We start from the raw sequence: 18,258 nt of genomic DNA, 5'->3' as shown, positions 1-18,258 counted from the left end.
TTGTTTTTGACAAAATTGAACAACTGTCGGTTCGATAGTTGAGCGCATGGTGTGGTCTACAACCATTTTGCAACACTAGTCGAACAGCTGTTATAAAATGTCAAAAAGTTCGCCGTGTGGAATTTGGCAATTTTCATTGAAATAATTTGTTGGTCAGGTTCAACGACAAACACACAAATAATAACAATGCCTAACAATTCGATTTACTTAAGGAAACATTTAATTCAATGCAAGTGACAAAAAGCATACAAAAGCAAAAAACATAAAGCACGCAACGCCAGCAACAACAAATATAAGAGCAGCACAGTAATTCAACGTCTGCTGGTAACAGACGACGGAGGCTCAGTTCGAAAAACAAGGATTGCAACATGAAGTTGCTTGGAAAATATGTAGACAAGGGCATGCAGGGGTAAGTACTACTGATATTAATGTTCGTATATGTAAAGAAAACTTTGTAATGTCATTCCACAATGCAGTAATGTAACTCTCGTGCCCGAGGAGCCGGAGGACATGTGGCACGCCTACAATCTGATTGCTGAGGGTGATAGCGTCCGTAGCACAACCATACGAAAGGTACAGAATGAAACAGCCACCGGATCATCCACCAGCAGCCGAGTGCGCACCACCCTGACGATTGCCGTGGAGAGCATCGACTTTGACACGCAAGCCTGTGTGCTGCGTCTGAAGGGTCGCAACATTGAGGAGAATCAATATGTTAAAATGGGCGCCTATCATACGCTCGATCTGGAGCTGAATCGCAAATTTGAGCTACGTAAACCGGAGTGGGATACAATCGCTCTTGAGCGGATTGATATGGCCTGCGATCCCACCCAATCGGCTGATGTTGCGGCGGTTGTTATGCAGGAGGGATTAGCCCATGTCTGCCTCATCACGGCCAGCATGACGCTAGTGCGAAGCAAAATCGAAGTGTCTATTCCGCGTAAGCGCAAGGGCAATGTGCAACAGCACGAAAAGGGCCTGGCCAAGTTCTACGAACAAGTCATGCAGAGTATATTACGCCACGTCAACTTCGACGTAGTCAAGTGTGTGCTCATTGCCTCTCCGGGCTTCGTGCGAGACCAGTTTTACGACTATATGTTCCAGCAGGCGGTCAAAATGGACTACAAAGTGTTGTTGGAGAACAAAAGCAGATTCATGCTAGTCCATGCATCCTCCGGGTTTAAGCATTCGCTCAAAGGTGCGTAAGCCATTATCGAACTATTGAAAGCCGAATATGCAGTAAAACCTATATTCACAGAGGTTCTACAGGATCCCGCTGTGATAGCTAAAATGTCTGACACAAAAGCCTTAGGTGAGGTTAAGGCATTAGAGACGTTCTACATGATGCTACAATGTGAGCCAACCAAGGCTTTCTATGGCAAAAAGCATGTGCTGCGTGCTGCAGAGGCGCAAGCTATTGAGACTTTGCTCATTTCCGACAATCTATTCAGGTGAGTTCAATGAGACGGTTTTATAATTGCCAGGTTTTAGTACAACTCTTTTTCGACTGCATATCATATATTTAATAAAACTTATGTATACAGGGATCGGCAGTCTGCTTTCTTATGTACTTAAACATTGGTATTTCGTTCACTTTCGTCATAAAATATTCTAGACCCTGCAATTTTCTCAAAAATCTACCTATTTAGATCATCTACCTATCATGATATGCCAAACCTTAAACTTTAACTGAATTGCCGCCATGTTCACAGGCAATTTAGTTTATAACACACATTTTCTATATTCATTATAATTGGTCAAATTATGCACTACAATAACTTTTATAAGCTCTTGATAACTTTACCAAAAGCTTATTGTTATATCATGAAAATATATGTAACAGGCAGACGGAGTCATTGCAGACCCCACAAATCATATATGTACATATATTCTTGATCAGGTGGATCAGGACGACGAGCTAAGTCAAATTAGCCCTGTCAGTCGGTTCGTATGTTTGAACGCGTCGATCTCAGAAGATATAAGAGATAGAGACTTGAAATTTGTTTTTTAGGTTCGTGTATACCACGCACTTGTTGATCTTTTCTTTAAAAATCGATCATTTGTCCCGTTATTTTGTTATCGATTCAAACAATATCGAAAATCAGTAATTTAATTATATCTCCTACACCCTGAAGGTAGAGTCTGCAATTTTTAAATGTAGATAAACATCTAATTTTCGAATTTCGGTTTTGTTGTAATTCACCTCCACCCCTATATCCAGCCCCTTTCCTCTAAGTATGTAAGAGGTGCATTTCAAGTACTAGAGATTTTTGTTTCGGCAAACACATGCATATCCATCTTATAATCATGATCCACAAGTTTAATGAAGATAGTCCATCGACAAGACTACAGCGTTCTTACTTGTTCATATATTCACTTTGATCATCAGTTATAGTAATGAAATCTGATGAATCAGATCTGGTAATGAATCTATATGATATGCTGATCAATAATAATAACCTGATGGTCAGACATACTTTAATCAAATATCCTATCGAAGTCGGAGAAGAGGGAGATCATTTAGTTATAGCACTAACCAGACAACACAGTTAGTGGTTATAGCTAAATTATTAATTTGAGCTCTTTGATTAGAAATGCTCTTTAATCAATTTGTATACATTATTATTAAATGATAAAGTATTCAGTGAGCTTGCCTTTTTTAGAGCATATAATTTGTCGTCTCTTCGCCCAAATCTCTAGCGTTTCCCGAGACTTCAGTTGACACACGGCTTGTGTGCACAATTTAAGCCATTTAAAGAGAGCACGTCCGAAAACGCTAATTTAATGGGCCGCCCGCCACGCCCCTAGACTGTCGCCCCTTGGCTGTGACATGCTCATGATCAAGGTTGGACGCCCGTAGAGTCGTCGCCATTTTTGGCTCTTTAATTTGTGTGTGTGTGTGTTTTTTTTTCGCTTTTGTTTTGTTTACGTTTTGGTTGAATTCGAATTTGTATCTGAAGCTCGTGTAGCTGTAGCTGCGTGTATAAAGCTTTATCTGTTTCTGTGTCTGTATAGCCGCATACTCATAGTTGTATCTGTATCTGAACAGTGCCCGTTGCCATAGCCCGTTTACATTTTTAATGAGCCGTTGAAATTCCATTTAAAAAGTTAAAAGATTTGCGTGGCATGCAATAAAATGATAAATGTTATTGCATATTTGATTTACTTAGAACTAGCTTAATGATCTATACGAAAAATGTGTGTGTACAGTGTTTAATAATAAATTTAGCACGTTTAATCAGTCCTTAAATTATTGTAGTTCAGCTCTCAAGCTCCACCTCCAATGCGACTCCTCCCCTCAGTGTTATCAGAAGCTATTCAAATCGCAAGTTAGCAACGTTGTTCGTTTTACTTGTGCTATATCTCGACCTTTCTGATTGCTGTTGATAACGAATGAGAGAGCAGAGAAATGATATAATTAAAGAGTGAAGCCTTGATACTCTAGAATGTATGACTGGTTTTACCTCGTTCTGTTCCACTGTAGTTGCTGTTGTTGCTTCTGCTGCTGCTCGTTTCTCAGATTCTTCTGCCTTTTCTGCTGTGCCAATTTATCATTCGGCTCCCAGTGTTGTTGTTGTCGACTTGTTTCACAGCTCGCCGCCTGCTCACTTAGCAGTCGCTTGTTGTAATCGTCCAGCGTTTCGCGTAACGGCAATAGACGACTCGGACTCCGACCAGGGGTCAGACTGGGACTGTGACGAAAGCAGGGCTCTTGTAGGCGAGGTTTCGTAAAGCAGCTATCGGAGCAGAGCTGCTCTTGGAGCTGCGGACAGCCCAGCTCTGAGATGGTATAGTCAGGTTGCTTCGTGAGCATAATTCTTGTGGATATTCTATAGGAACTGTAATTGAAACTCAATTATAAAATGTCACTAATAAATTAATGTAAAAATAACTAAAATATTGACTCTAATTGTCTATTAAACATGGCTTTACTTCTTCTGATCTCATTTCATATGTTCATTGGCGTTGTATTCTCTATTATTTCCCTACCTTGCGGCTCTTACTTATCTCTGTCTTTAGAAACTAGAAATAGATTATAAGTAGTAAATTCTTTTCTTATCTTCTTTGAATTTCAGAAGTTATATGTTTGCTTAAATTTCTTGTGTTATATTATTTTTTGTAACTTATTGTGTATATTACACATTTGAGCTATTAATATTTTTCGTTTTAATAATAGTTATTTTAGATAACAACATTTATATATGTCAAACAAATGTTATTTAAAATATTATACACAAAATTTGTTTAAATTCTTATTTAATGTATCTTAAATTTCGTAATTTTTTTTTTTTTTGGCTATGACTTGCAATAACAAGAAGTAAAAATATGTATTTGTTTTTGTGTGAGTATAGTAAATTAATAAAATATATATTTTTTTTTTCGATTTTATTTGCATAATTTGCGCGTTTTACAGGAATTCTTATTGCATGTAAATCTCCTCTCAATTATACTAAACGATCGTGGGGAAGTGAATGCGTCATAGAATATATTAAATGTCGACGATTTCGCATTCCTATTAAGCTGATTATACGCTGATATACTAAAGGCTGGGCGCGAGCTCAGAGTATTTATTGATTCCGATAGCTTTCTTTAGTTGACCCGCCAAGAAGAACAAAAGAACAAGAAATACAGTTTATGTTCCAGTTCTAGTTTTTGTTTTGTTATATCCCATTGTTGGGTAGTTCTTGCCACATAGCTCTGCTTTAGTATTTACTTTATTTTCTTATATTTGTTTTGTTTGTCTTTCACACGCGTATCAAGTGCGCCAAGCCCCGCTCAATACGCAGCTCAGTTCGTATCCGTTTCCTCATGTTCAGCATATACATTTCTATATATGCCTAAATAGGTATATATTTATATATTTATAAATAGGTATATATTTATATATTTCAGCTTGATTAGCAGAGCCGGAAATCTTTGTTTATAGAGCAGTGTCAATTTCCAGATTTACACAGGCCCTAATAGACACGTGAGTTTAGTTGTGCTGCTTCTGTATCTGTATCTTTGCATTGTGCAAGTAACTGTATCTATTTCTGTACCGAGTATCTGAATCTTTACATTGTGTATGCAAGCGTAACTGTATCTGTAGCCGTCTACGATATGTAGCTGTGTACAGCGAACACTAGCTTCCCCTCTGTTAGGAAGTTTACTTCTATCGCGAACTCAACTCATCGGATAAGGTTTTCCTATGACATTTAAATGCAGCAAATAGCAGGCGTAGCTGTTCGTTCCAAAGAGATTCTGCTGTATCTATATCTGCATTTGTATCTGGACTTTATTTGCGTGCTGTCTGTTCCATTTCTTTACGTCGCCTGCTAACTTGCGCTAATTATTAGCACGTATGTGGGCGGTAAAAGCAACCTCTATATAGGCATGCATCTGTATACATATATGTATACGTATACATCTATATATACTGGTACAATTTATAAATCACTCCATCTGTGGCTTTAAGCCATTGCCAAGTTTGTAGCTCTTAGCTGCTAAATACTTTTGGTTATTTAGTTTAGGTTATGGAATTCTATCTCGCATTTGTTTGATTGGGCCAATAGGGTTCCACACGCCCCAATATTCTGCACTTCCATATGATCCACTTACACTGCCTCCAGCCACCCCCAGCCACTCCGTTTTCATCGTCCGGCTTTTGTCTTCCATTGGCTCTTCCTCCACTGCTTTGTGGTTATTTTCGCTTTATCATTCTCATATTTTCTTGTTGCAACCCGTTTTTCTAGTCTCTGGTCTTAGGGCCGTCTGCTGTGCAACACGTTTCATGCAACGTACAACGTGCCCCTCTTTTTAGAGGCAGCTGTTGCTGGCCCTGCATAAATATTGACTCCATATAAAATTGTTTAATTTTGTTTTTATACCCTGAACCCATTGAAAATGGGAAATCAGGGTATAATGGTTTTGTTAAAAGTATGTAACAGGCAGAAGGAGGCGTGGCAGACCCCACAAAGTATATATATTCTTGATCAGGGCGACGAGCTGAGTTGATTTAGCCCTGTCCGTCTGTCTGTCCGTCCGTCCGTCCGTCCGTCCGTCCGTCCGTCCGTCCGTCCGTCCGTATGTATGAACGCGTCGATTTCAGAAGATATAAGAGCTAGAGACTTCAACTTTTTTTTAAAATGTCCGTATATATCACGCGCAGATCGAGTTTATCACTAAAAAACGATAACTCGTTCCGATACTTTTTTATCGATAAAAAGCCTTATCGAAGATCAGTTAAAAAATTATATCTCCTACATCTTTCAAGCTAGAGTCTCCAAATTTAAAACGTATATTAAGATACATTTTAGACAATTTCGGTTTTTGTTAAAATTTACCCCCCACTCCTAAATCCACCCCCTCACCCTCATCTTTGTAAAAGTCGTATATCAAATACTAGAGACTTGTACTTCGGTATACACATACATTTAAACATCATCATTACGTTCTGTAAGTTTCATTACGATCGTACGTCTAGAAATTAAATTATTCAACAAATAAGTTCTCATAATATTGCCAACACTGCAGCGCAACCCAAGCGCAATCGCCTGTATATGCGTGTGTGTATGCGTGTGTTTGTTTGTATGTGTATGTGTGGGCGTGTATTTGTTTGTGTGTGTGTGTGTGTACGTGTGTGTGTACTAATTATTATTGAAATATCAGTTCCTTGTAGGGTTCAGGGGATCTCGTAGTCGAGCAGTCTCGACTAGAGCTTTCTTACTTGTTCTTTTTGTTTTTAATTTTATTTGGGGCACGCGCTGCTGGGACATTTCGTAATTTGACTTCTGTTTTGCTTTTATCTTTTTATAATTCATTTGCATTTGGAATTGTGCAACAAATGAAAGGCCCCCGTTTAAAACACTCTCAGCATAGAGTATTTTGAAACACGGTTATTATAGGTCTAATATTCGGTTTAAAGAGTATCTGCTGTTTCTCAGCTCGAGGTTAACTTTGATGTGTTCCACTCTTTGAATTCCACCGAAGCTGAGTTGTATTTGGGTTAAGTTGACGTGGTGACATATAAAAAAAGCATTGATTGATCAATGTGAGTTTGAATGACGCTCCATAAAAAGCGAGTGAATTGATTAGAGATAGGTAAGAAATATATAGTCCCCGTTTGAAACACGTAAAGTGAGTTTTAATGTGAATTGCTCGCTTTAGTAAGTTTTTGCATTTAACCAAAAGAATTTAAACCAGTTTGTGATTTGCTAAAATGAAAATCTCCGGTTTGATCGTGTATAGGAAAAATCCTACATTTTAATTTCTTGAATTCATTCATTTCTAAACCTTTCGTTTTCTTCAATTTCTTTCTACCATGCACATAATGACGTTCTAATAGTCTGTTGGGTGTTTCACATGTTTGGAATATTGAACGTGTTTCTCGTCGATTTGTGGATCTTATTCGCTCTGTTTGCCATAGTCAAGTTCTTGATCTGATTTCGTTGTCATAAAAAGTTCATATTCATTTAGATACTAAACGACATGTGATACAGTTAATTATGCACTTCCAATTCCCCGCGGCGCGTCTTGAGGGTAGCCACATTGGCCTTTTGCTGTCTCATTCTCCGGCGGCCTCCGCCCGCGGCTGCCCCTTGGTGCACGCTCATGGCTCTTTCACCTACGTTCCGTTAATTCCATTATAACAATTGATTTCATTGTGCAATCATTGTCACGCAGCAACAACAATAGCAACAATGGATTCAATTCACTGCACCTAACAGATGATGAGTAAAACCGTTACTCAGGTATCTCACAGATACAGCGATCAATTCGTTGCAGCTGCGTGGCCCAGCGCTGACTCAAGTCGTGAATTCCGCAAGAGAAACCCCAAAACTTGATTTTTATTTCTTTCTCCTTTATTCATTTTATAGACTCTTGCACTTGACATGGACAAACCTCAACACCAATGACAAACAAATTAACTTTCACTTTGGCTTGCACGCACCTTTTGCTTTATTTTTGTTGTTGTTGCTGTTGTATTTTTCTTGTGCTGCCTCTCTTAGCACCAATTTCTTCTTTCGTGGCAAACGCGACGCGCTTTTCTTTTGATTCGATGCCGCTCGCTTCTTATTCCCCCTATTCTTCTTCTCGTTTCGTCCGCCAACGTGCGCGTCGCTAGGAAGCCGCTTCTCAACTAATTCTACACGAACAGACTCACGCTCGCTCAAGCTCTCTTTGAATACCCTATAATAAGAGCTCTTAATGGGTATACTAATTTTGAGGTATTGTCTTTTCTTGTATATACATAGAAGCTTGTTCTTGTTATAAATTAGTAGTAGTATAATGATAAATATCGATAATTTATTATATTATGTTTGGTATGCTTGAATGATCTGTCTAAATAGATTGTGCATATGAGTTGTTTATAGGGTATTCATAAGCGATCATTCATATGTCAGTCTTTGAGTGCTCTCCGGCTGCTACACGTGCTGTGGAACGCATTGCCACGTATTTGCGAATAACATCCACAAAGACGCTGAAAGTTATAGAAAGAGAGAGAGAGAGAAAGAGAAAGAGCGAAAGGAGGATTTGGTTAAAGAGCTCGATCGTCACGATGATACCTCTGGTCACACTCTCTCACGCTCTTGAAACACAATCAAGCCGCTTTCCGTGCCTTCAATAAAAAATGATAATTGATATTTTACCTGGGCTTAATTTTTATTTTTGCATACCTACGTTTTTGTTTTTGTTATTTCTCATTTAATGGGAAGGCGCAGTATTTTTTTCGCGAATTTTATCTTTGTAGCATTAACATTTGCTAAGATTTTTGAACCGCATGCCGGTATTTTGAATTCTCATTTGTTTCTAGACAGAGCGAATTTGCTTTGACTCGGCTACTTGCATTTTCATCGCAGTTAGTCCATAGACTATAACTGTAACCTTTGTGACACACCTGCGATCCCACAAATTCCAGCTAAGGCTCAACAAGCTATGCATTATGCATGGATATAGATATATGCATATGTATAAATGTATATAGATAATTGTACAAATGAATTTTTCGCTCATGATTAAGCGTTTGCTTCGCATCGAATTGTGGATGTGCAATATTCACGTACCTCGAATCGAAATAGATATTAATTGCCTGTACACTCAATATGGCAAATGCGGCTTCAGGGCTTCATGTGATACATGCAATGTTTCGTGTAGGTATTTCTATATCTCTCTATTTTGCATGTTTCGGATAATAGCACTTGTAGCTGATCCTAACACACAATTGAACATTGTAACTTTGTAATTCTTATGCATTTTGCTTTTCGTTTGTAAAACTTACTACTGCGCTTACTTTTCTTGTATTTACCGAGCAATATGGGAATCAAGAGATTCTCTATGTCTGCAGTATCTTCTTATAAAGCCATATACTTGTCAGGTCAGCCTTGGATTATATTTTACTGTTTCAAAATTGTGGACTTCATTTCTTTTTTTTAAAGTTTTTTATTGATTTTGCTGAACTATTTTAATGTAAAGTCGTTTTCGCTTTTTTTCAGATGCCAAGACGTAAATCTCAGGAAAGAATATGTTAACTTGGTTGAATCAGTGCGCGATGCCGGTGGCGAAGTGAAAATATTCTCCAGTATGCATATATCGGGCGAACGTAAGTATTGCATATTATGAACTAATTATAAAACGCTTTACAAAATTAGTATAGAAATAAAGTGCTAAATGACGAAGTATGAGTCATACGGTGCAGTGAATACTCGAGAAGATTTTAATGTAGAATTCACATATTTAAATTGGAGGTATTTCTAAGACCTACTTCTAAACATAAACATTATGCACATAAATATTTTATTATAAATACTATTATTATTTTTTTTTTGGCCAAAGAGCTCTAATTAATTTGGACATTTATTGTATCTGATTATGCATTAGGCCAGCGAACGAATTCACTCGACTATTCTTTAGAGAAGACAAGCAAATTGTCTATTGCTCATGTTCTTTGGTCTGGTGTAGAAGTTTCAGGGTACAGGCCTCCCCCTGTCTAATGACCTCGTTAAGCATTCTATTTTTACACGCCGCACAGTGCATATGCATATGTTTGCACATAAATACAGATACATATATGTATGTATAGATACATATACAAATTTGAAAGGAATCTCCCGCGTTGCAGAATTCGGTTTATGTTGGACTTTAGCCCGAGGCTTTTCATTTATTTAGTTTTTGTTTGCTCGGAACATTTTCAATTTCATTTTGATTATAAATTTAACTTGACGTTAATTAAAATTGCATTTTACATGCTTTCGAAATATTTTTGGGTCACTTTAAATAGCAATTTGTTGGCTGCTTGGTAAATGACTCACGTCTTGTCTATTCTTCTTCTTATTCTTATTTCGTTCTTATCAATTGTTTGCGACTTGGCAACGTTTTGCCAATTCGTATACCCTGTACTCTGAAAAGTTGGCTGTGGACAAGACAATGGAATGAATTGCATGCTGAAAGAATTCATAATCAAAAGGGTATATTGGAAAAGAGCACTAGAACTATACAAAAGTCTAGTATTGTTTCTTTATGTTCATTTATATAATTCTGAAGAGAGCTTCATCATTTTTGTAGATGGCATTAGCTGCATTAAAAAGTTGTCGAACTTGATAAGGATTGATAAATAGATGGTTCTTTATTTTATCAAAGATAAGATATGCTGTAATATAGTATAATACAACATGTTCAAACTGTAAATTTTATAATTATATATTTGAAGTTATCTTATGTTCTGTCAAGGCTTCAATCTTTAGTATTGTCTACCGATTTGATTAATGTTGATTATTTAACAGAAATGTTATTTAAGTCTAACAGAACGGGACTCAAGGCATATGTATGTATATGCAATATGATTTAGAATACACCAATGTCTAAAATCGAATATATTTCTTATTCTTTAATGTTTACTAAAAGGATGGTCGCTCTTCCATAATCGATGATGCTAACTCTAAAATAGAACCGGCATACTTTGTAATACCCTTTATAGCTTGTGAAATGAATTTTGCATATCTGGTCCGTCTTTCACCTCTCCACTCGAACATTTCCACAGCGTTTCATTTAACTCGTTATCGCTGGCACCGCCTGCTCAAGTACTTGTTGCTTCGCTGCCGAGAGAACGCCTTAATCAGCTCGCAATTGCTTTTATATAAACATTGTAGAACAAGTGTAAACAAAAACAAAAACCTCGAGTGCTTGATTTGAATTGTGTGCAGATAAAGCAAACCCACAATTTCCATTATTGAGCAGCAATGAATACGAACCGAAAAGCAACCCGAGCACAACCTATGCTAAACTCTAGCACATTGAGCACTTTTCGTTGCTCATCAATAATGGACGTGCAGGGTGTATTTACTTCGCAGTATGCGATGACAGAATCTGATTTGTCGACCCCTCTGTTACTGACGATGAGCCAACCATTTATCTAATTTCCATAATGTCGATCAAAATGAATTTGAATGTCACCAATGTTCTCATAATGAATATGCGATTTCAGATTATTTCAATAATATTATGTCATTGAGAACTTAATATCATTGTAGGGGACTGTAAAAAGAATAATTGTAAATTGAATATCCATAAAGATGAATGTGAAGTTCAAAAGTGAGTCACTTTTCTAGAAGCGGGCAGCCTTGACTATGTCGATTGCAGCTCCCACGCCCGGTGCATACCTAGGAGAACATGTTAACTGGTTTGCTTGGACTGAGCACTTGCATTGATTTGGCTTACAGCTTGACCAAAAGCTGTGGAAAATTCGCTTCAAGCCAGATTTTCAGTCATAAGTTCTTTAGCTAGCTTAAGCATATGCAGTGGATGTATAAATTATGCAGTTAAGATAATTTGGTTCTCCGTTAGTTCGTTTCTGGGCCACAATTTCAAAACTTGAATGCTTTGGTTTTCTAGTTGATGCCAACCTGCTTTATCCACTTGATCTTAAAATGCATAATATACCTATTTCCTTTAATGAAATGTACTAATTCTATGTATCCAACTGCAAAATTATTAATTTTTTACACACATTTAAACATTATGATTACGTTCTGGTAGTTGCATTATTCAACCAATAAATTCTCATAATATTGCCCACACTGCAACGCAGTCGCTGCTTACTGCTCAGTTAGCAGAGCGCTTGTTTATACGTATGTGTGGATGCATGTGTATGTATGTGTGCATAAGAAAACTGCAGAATGATTTGGATATCACTTTGGAGAGTGCAGGGTATCTCCTAGTCGAGCAGTTTCGACTAGAGCTATCTTACTTGTTTTCTTATGATCTTTGAACTTATTGTTTAAATTAACAACCCGGTATTTTTTAGGGTTTCATTTTAAGATCTTCTTCATTCACGTTTCATAATAATTTTTATATACAATATTTATTAACAGCTGAACAGTACCTCCAAAAGTATTCATGATTAATTAATAATCCTTATTTACTTTTCAGAACTCTCACAATTAACGGGCATTGCGGCTATCTTACGTTTTCCCATGCCGGAACTGGAAGACAGTGATGACGATGACGAAGAGGACGGTGCGGCGGGCGGCGACAACAGCGATAGCGATTGAGAAGAATACCTCTTAAGGATCCTGTAGCATTTTTCTATTCAGACGGTGTATTTGACATACTCGAGGAAAAGGACGATGAACGCATATACAAAAAGGCAAACACGAAACATAATAAATAAAAATATATATAGCGTAATAGGTACTACTTATGACAGACTTGGACTGTGTCAGGGCATATACAATATACGAGTACTATATATATATATACAAATATTTAGGTTATCGGATGCAAGCGACAAATTGTTAGTTAAAATTAAAAAGAAAAAACGGGAATTAAGTTTTCTATAGCCGAGCAACTATTATGGTTTGGCATCTATATAATTAACGAAAATCTTAGAAATCTTATAAAATATTAAAGTAATCCGTGCTCTAGTTCTTTTTCCCTTTATAACACATGTTTTGCTTTACTACTGTTTTTCTTGTTATAATATATTTTAAAATTATACGATATTAGTCTTTATACATTATACTCATGTGTTCTCTCCACATCCTGCTATGTTTTACAATTAATGAATGCAAGATTTTATTGTTCAAAAATTTAGTTTAAGCTTAAAAAATAAACCGATAAGCTGTGCAACAATTTTGGTTAATTACATTTTATTCATTTTAATGTTTAAGCCTCAATGCTATAAAAAATCATACTTTATTCCCGAATTGGAATTGGTTTACTCGAGATAAATTTAATTTAATTTTTACCAACAAATGCAGCTGTTATTTGCCGTTTGCAGATCACTTAGCAGTCCCACAGTTGTTAGCTAACACTCTGTTTCTATCCGTTAGACCAAGGCAATTTTAATTTGTTCTTTTGGTTTGATTGGGCTTATGAAAAGGATACTCCTGTATATAATACTCCGTTTATCCTTGTTGATTTTCAAAGTCCATCATCGTGTGTTGAGTTGCGGAGGTTCTGCTGCATTGACCTCCTTCAATACAGTATGGAGCTGCTTAAGAATGCTTGTCTCCACAAATATATCCCTATATATTTTCCGAAACGGTTAATTGGCCCCTATTATTTGATCAGATGAATAACAATATAAACTATTTTGTCTATTCAAAATGAAGACCTTTTAAGTCTGCTGTTGAATTGTAGTCAAACATCCACGTTGTAGTTGAACTTGCTATTTATAGATCCTTAAATGATAATATTTATGAAACCCTCAACCTCAATGTTAATATATATCAGTGAGGAAGCCACATTATGATTGCATTTACAGGTTGGTTTTTATTGTTGTTGGTTATAGACTAATTCTAAGAAGACACAGGTTGAACACAAGGCGAGGTGTTTCACTTGGCGCCCAGTTGCGAGGCTGCATTAGCAGCAGCGGCAGCTGCTTTTTTTGCCTCCCGCTTAGCTAGTTTTTTGGCTTCTTTTGTGTCGTTGTCGATGTTGCGTCGCTTCTTTCGCAGCAGCCATTCCTCCTTCTCCTTGCTCTGTTTCTCGCGAATCAGTTTGCGGAACAGATTGCGATGGCGTGGCTTGACCATGCGCGCCTGCAGACGATGCTCATCAACTTCGGCCTTGTGCAGCTGCCTTTTGTTCACCTTGTGCACCTTGCCCGACTGCACGGACATTTTCTTCTTCTGCAAGAAATTACGATTTTTGTATATAGTATTATATATTACATATATTGTATATTCCGTGGACCAACCTCTTCCTGCAGTCGCTTTGTTTTCTCATCCAGCTCTTCTTCCTCATCGTCGCTTTCCTGCTCGTCATCGAAATCTTCATCATCAGTGTCCTCTTCATCCTCATTGACACCGTCTGGACCGCCATATTTTTTGTACTCGGCTGTTTCCTGTTGATAGGCGCGCTGCAGCTGTGCATCTAGTAGCTCCTGATCCACAGTATCGTCTTCATTCTGTGCAGCTTCTTCCTCCTCCGACTCATCATCGCTTTGAGCTGTCGAAAGGAAAGAGTTAGGGGTTACAAAAAGAATTCATATTAAGCGTTTCTAGTATTCATACCGTGCGTTTCAATCAGCGAGGGATCATGAAGAGCTTTCTCTTCGGGCGGAATATACGTATCCCGTTTGGCGTCGACAAATGGCGATAGATGTGGCGGCAGCTGTTCGCCCAGGAAATATTTGTTGGTGGGCAACAGCTGTCGCTGATTCACGCAGTCAAAGACCCACTGGGGCTGAATGTAGTCTCTCGATATATACTGAGTACTTAGGCTAGGTCTGTCAACAATCTGATGCGTGATGGTCTCATCGCTCTCATCGTACGTAGAGCCTGAGAAGACGGACGAATCCCAGGAAACTTTGCCGCCAAAGGAGCGTATGATGATGACCAAAGGCTCGCGAGGAACCTCGCGATTTATAAAGAACTTTAATCCCTTAAAGAGATTACGTAGACGGGCTATTTCCTGCGCTTCCTGTTTCATTTTGATAATGCGTTTCGAGTCGCCATCCTGTTCTAGCAGCTCCATATCAATATCGGGTTCCTCCTCGTCCTCCTGCACTTTATCTGTACGCAGCAGCTCAAAGTTCAGAGCAGCAATACGTTCTGACACAAAGCTCGTCTCATCTTTCAAAGTGTCTTCATTATCTTGCAGCATGCTAGAAGGAAACTGTGGTGGATACGCCAGATTGAGCCCGTGGTACAAGCGGTAGTTCGTAAAGCCCAGCATAATTGTGTAGAACTCCACGAATATGGACATGACTTTGAAGTCGACCTCCTGCCTGGATTGCGGCTTAAACGGATAATAGTGCGGCACTATCCATGTGACCTTTTGGCCCTTGATCTCGGCCTGGAAGTAGTAGCCCTTTATCGATATGAACACCTTGCGCAGCGACTTGGAGGCAATGACATAATGCAAAAATTCGATGGTCAATCGACGGCAAAGATTCGACTGCTCTCGCGGTATCAAGTGCAAGGACGGAAATGTGCTGAACAGAAAGAGTAAAGTGAGGCAGTCATCGAGATCCTTCAGCGCATCGATGAATGTCGGATAGCGTTCCTTCACAATGTGATCAAGTTTGATTTCGGGAAACAAGGCCAAGCGACGCTTCAGATTGCGAAAGTCCTTAATAGCACGATCCCGACCCGATTTCTTAGCAAAGATCTGTGAAGGAGAGATTTGTAAAATTATTGGTGATGCCCAAGTATCTTACACCTTACCTTATAGTCACGCAGCGTCCACACTATGGGCTCGTGTAGCAGGAAGCGTATATCCTTGGTGTGGTACAATATCTTTATCTCCGAGGAGCCCTTCTGTGCACGTCTTCGATGCTTTGGTTCGCGTGGATAAACTCCCTTTAAAATACACAAGCGGCGAAAGTCATTCAGCGAAAGCTGCAACTTGCGCAGTGCTGCACGCCGGCTTATATATTGTGTGGCCTCACCGGACTCGTACTGCAAATAAAATAAATTTAAATCAAGAAAAACTCGAATACTTAATATTCCGGTTAAAAATAACCTCGCAATTGCAACTAATTGCAACTTTTGATTACTATGTTTACATACCTTCTTGGGACGCCTCATTGTGAAAGTCTGGCAGTGCAGCAGTTATTTACACAAAAAAGACTTTATTTTCCTAAACTGCTCTGCTCCAAAATTGCTTTTTTATTAAAAACACGCGCCGATGCAAAAACACACGTTTTTGTGTTGTTGGTCGCGTGGAAAGGGACAGTGTGACCTTCCACTGAAAACTAAAAAATCACAATAGCCACCATTCACTAGGCACGTGTACACGTGGATGGGCAGCACTGTCAATGAGCTGATGTATTTAAATGGTAACAGCAACAATAAAGACCTGCTTCCGTTTTATGGGTTACACTGGCTGCTAGTGCTGCCACACTCATAAAAACACAATTGCCATGCGCCGTGAATTCAAACAACGATATTGTGCCTTTTCGATAACTCATTTATTGAATCTGTTTTTATTGTTTTTATAGGTAGGTATTGTATTGAGAAAATAACATACAGTCTAAGTTTGTTGTATTATATAATATTTGTTATATATTAGTTAGTTTGAACATTAACTTTATATATTTTTTGTATGTGTGTGTTTTTTTGTTGCAATATGCAGGATGCAATTTTGCTTTACAATTGTTGTTGTTTATAACAAAATGTATTATAAATCAAACGACCTTGTTATACTTTGATTCGCGGCTCTGCGACATCTTAGTTATGTAACGGTATTTCACATTGTTCGCTCAACTTGCTCCTTGTATGTGTATGTGTGAGAGTGAGTTTGGTGTGTAGGTGTTTCTATTAGGCGTTACGATTCAAATGTATCTGAGTGTGATTTGTTGTATATTTCACCTAAATAACTAGTTAACATTGTATCTATTAGCTTCGTTTTGATTTACATAAGTGTCGTTCCCTCTTTTCATCGAAATGCGTTTTTCATATAAACGTGTTTATTCTCTGTCATAATTGTATTACTCGCTTTTTTTTGCGTGCTAGCCAATGCTCAAGTACACATACATATATACATACATACATATATATATGTATATATATATATATATATATATATATAGCGAAATTGACTATTTATTTGATTTGCTTCTAGTCCATGCTGTATTTGCTTTTAATGATGAGCTCTGATTTGATGTCCGGGAGGGGGAGGAGTGATAGTGATTGTGTTTTGTATAAAATCTAAATGTTTCCATTAAATATATACGTATTTAAATATATTTATATATATATGTATATCCATATACTTCTATAAAGTAAATAACATTCTGTATTATAGCTGTCTCGCTGTATTATTTGCAACTTTTTTTTTTTAAGTAGAGCCGAATTTATAAGTTCAGCAAGTTTAGGGATTCCCGGGTTTTACTTTTATTTTAATTCTTATTTTTATTTTTAAATTTCATTTTTCTGTTTTCTATATTCGATTTTTGTTCATTTTATTCCAATGGCTTCATCACGTTCGTTTGACTCGTTTACAGCAGCGATCCATTAGATCTGCATTCTGTGTTTTTGTAAGGCTTACATTATACAAATACAACAATAAATCGGGCATACGAAATAACCATATGACAAATGTTGTTACAAACAATACAATAACAAAAATAAATTGAAGACTAAAATCGTTTATTGCAAGATTCGTTTCTATATATGTATATGAATTGTAATTTACTAAATGTTCTGTGTGTGAGTGTGTGTGTCTGTGTGTGTGTGTGTGTGTGTATTCGTATGAATTTGTATAAATTATTTGTACAATCTTATGTGCTAAAAGCGTATCAGTTATTAAAATTAATTCTCTTACTTTTCGGCTTTCCAATTATCCTTTTATTCTTTTTCGTTTATCTGTGGTACTTTCTTAAAACTCTCTCATATTTATATATATAGACGTATGTATGTATGTGTGTGTGTGGGTATGTTGAAATTAACAGTAATTCTCTACATTACATACTCAACGTTTATGCCGTGACCGTTACCGAAAATAAACCACAAACATGTGTATATATTGACTTGATACGACTACGCACTATATATGTGTGTAAAAAATATGTAAAGTAAAAATCGCACAACAATTCAAACTCAACAACACAAAAATCGCTGGTGGGTAAGGAAATATATTTTTGTTATATTATATTATTATTTGGTTTTCGCTCTATTACGCATACGACGGTTACTCTTTCGTTTTCGATAGGTATTAACCATGTTCGATAATTGCATTGCCTATTAAAAATAATAAACGCATTGTTCTTCTTCTTCTTCTTGTTGTTGTTGTTGTTGTTGTTATATACTTACAAATTTGAAAACGCTATAAAAA

At 37.4% G+C, this 18,258-nt stretch overlaps 3 protein-coding genes across 4 annotated transcripts in view; 1 reads left to right on the top strand and 2 right to left on the bottom strand.

Moving 5' to 3' along the window:
* The first annotated feature begins 87 nt into the window (after positions 1-87).
* On the top strand, positions 88-13,107 carry pelo (pelota mRNA surveillance and ribosome rescue factor). Its single transcript, XM_030388222.2, has 5 exons — positions 88-409; positions 477-1,198; positions 1,259-1,451; positions 9,474-9,580; positions 12,406-13,107. Exons 1-5 carry the CDS (start codon positions 369-371, stop codon positions 12,525-12,527), a joined length of 1,185 nt encoding a protein of 394 aa, XP_030244082.1. The 5' UTR covers positions 88-368; the 3' UTR covers positions 12,528-13,107.
* LOC115564197 (uncharacterized) overlaps positions 3,117-18,258 on the bottom strand; it is a 104,805-nt gene continuing 89,663 nt past the window's right edge. Inside the window, exons 1-3 of one of the 2 annotated variants that reach the window (XM_030388228.2) lie at positions 7,931-8,142; positions 3,465-3,839; positions 3,117-3,380 (exon numbers count right to left, since the gene is read on the bottom strand). In XM_030388228.2, coding sequence (XP_030244088.1) covers positions 3,308-3,380; positions 3,465-3,814 — 423 coding nt within the window. In that variant the 5' untranslated portion in view covers positions 3,815-3,839; positions 7,931-8,142 and the 3' untranslated portion in view covers positions 3,117-3,307. Of the gene's footprint in view, positions 3,381-3,464; positions 3,842-7,930; positions 8,143-18,258 lie in introns of those variants that run through there. The other variant, XM_089257705.1, reaches the window with a different exon arrangement.
* Positions 13,730-16,168, bottom strand: LOC115564192 (pescadillo homolog). Its single transcript, XM_030388221.2, has 5 exons — positions 15,993-16,168; positions 15,648-15,881; positions 14,493-15,591; positions 14,177-14,427; positions 13,730-14,108 (listed from the first exon to the last, which is right to left on the bottom strand). Exons 1-5 carry the CDS (start codon positions 16,008-16,010, stop codon positions 13,812-13,814), a joined length of 1,899 nt encoding a protein of 632 aa, XP_030244081.1. The 5' UTR covers positions 16,011-16,168; the 3' UTR covers positions 13,730-13,811.

This window comes from Drosophila navojoa, chromosome 3 (assembly GCF_054131105.1).
Source record: "Drosophila navojoa isolate 15081-1374.11 chromosome 3, UAZ_NAV_1.0, whole genome shotgun sequence".
Lineage (NCBI taxonomy): Eukaryota > Metazoa > Arthropoda > Insecta > Diptera > Drosophilidae > Drosophila > Drosophila navojoa.
This window is presented reverse-complemented; position numbering and strand designations above follow the sequence as displayed.

Excerpts from the sequence above, each read along its gene's own strand:
- pelo (XM_030388222.2), top strand. The coding sequence starts at position 369 with ATGAAGTTGCTTGGAAAATATGTAGACAAGGGCATGCAGGG. Across the intron at positions 410-476 it reads GTAGACAAGGGCATGCAGGG|TAATGTAACTCTCGTGCCCG; the intron begins GTAAGTACTACT and ends TCCACAATGCAG. Across the intron at positions 1,452-9,473 it reads ATTTCCGACAATCTATTCAG|ATGCCAAGACGTAAATCTCA; the intron begins GTGAGTTCAATG and ends GCTTTTTTTCAG.
- LOC115564192 (XM_030388221.2), bottom strand. Across the intron at positions 15,592-15,647 it reads GGACGCTGCGTGACTATAAG|ATCTTTGCTAAGAAATCGGG; the intron begins GTAAGGTGTAAG and ends TCTCCTTCACAG. Across the intron at positions 14,428-14,492 it reads CTCGCTGATTGAAACGCACG|CTCAAAGCGATGATGAGTCG; the intron begins GTATGAATACTA and ends TCCTTTCGACAG.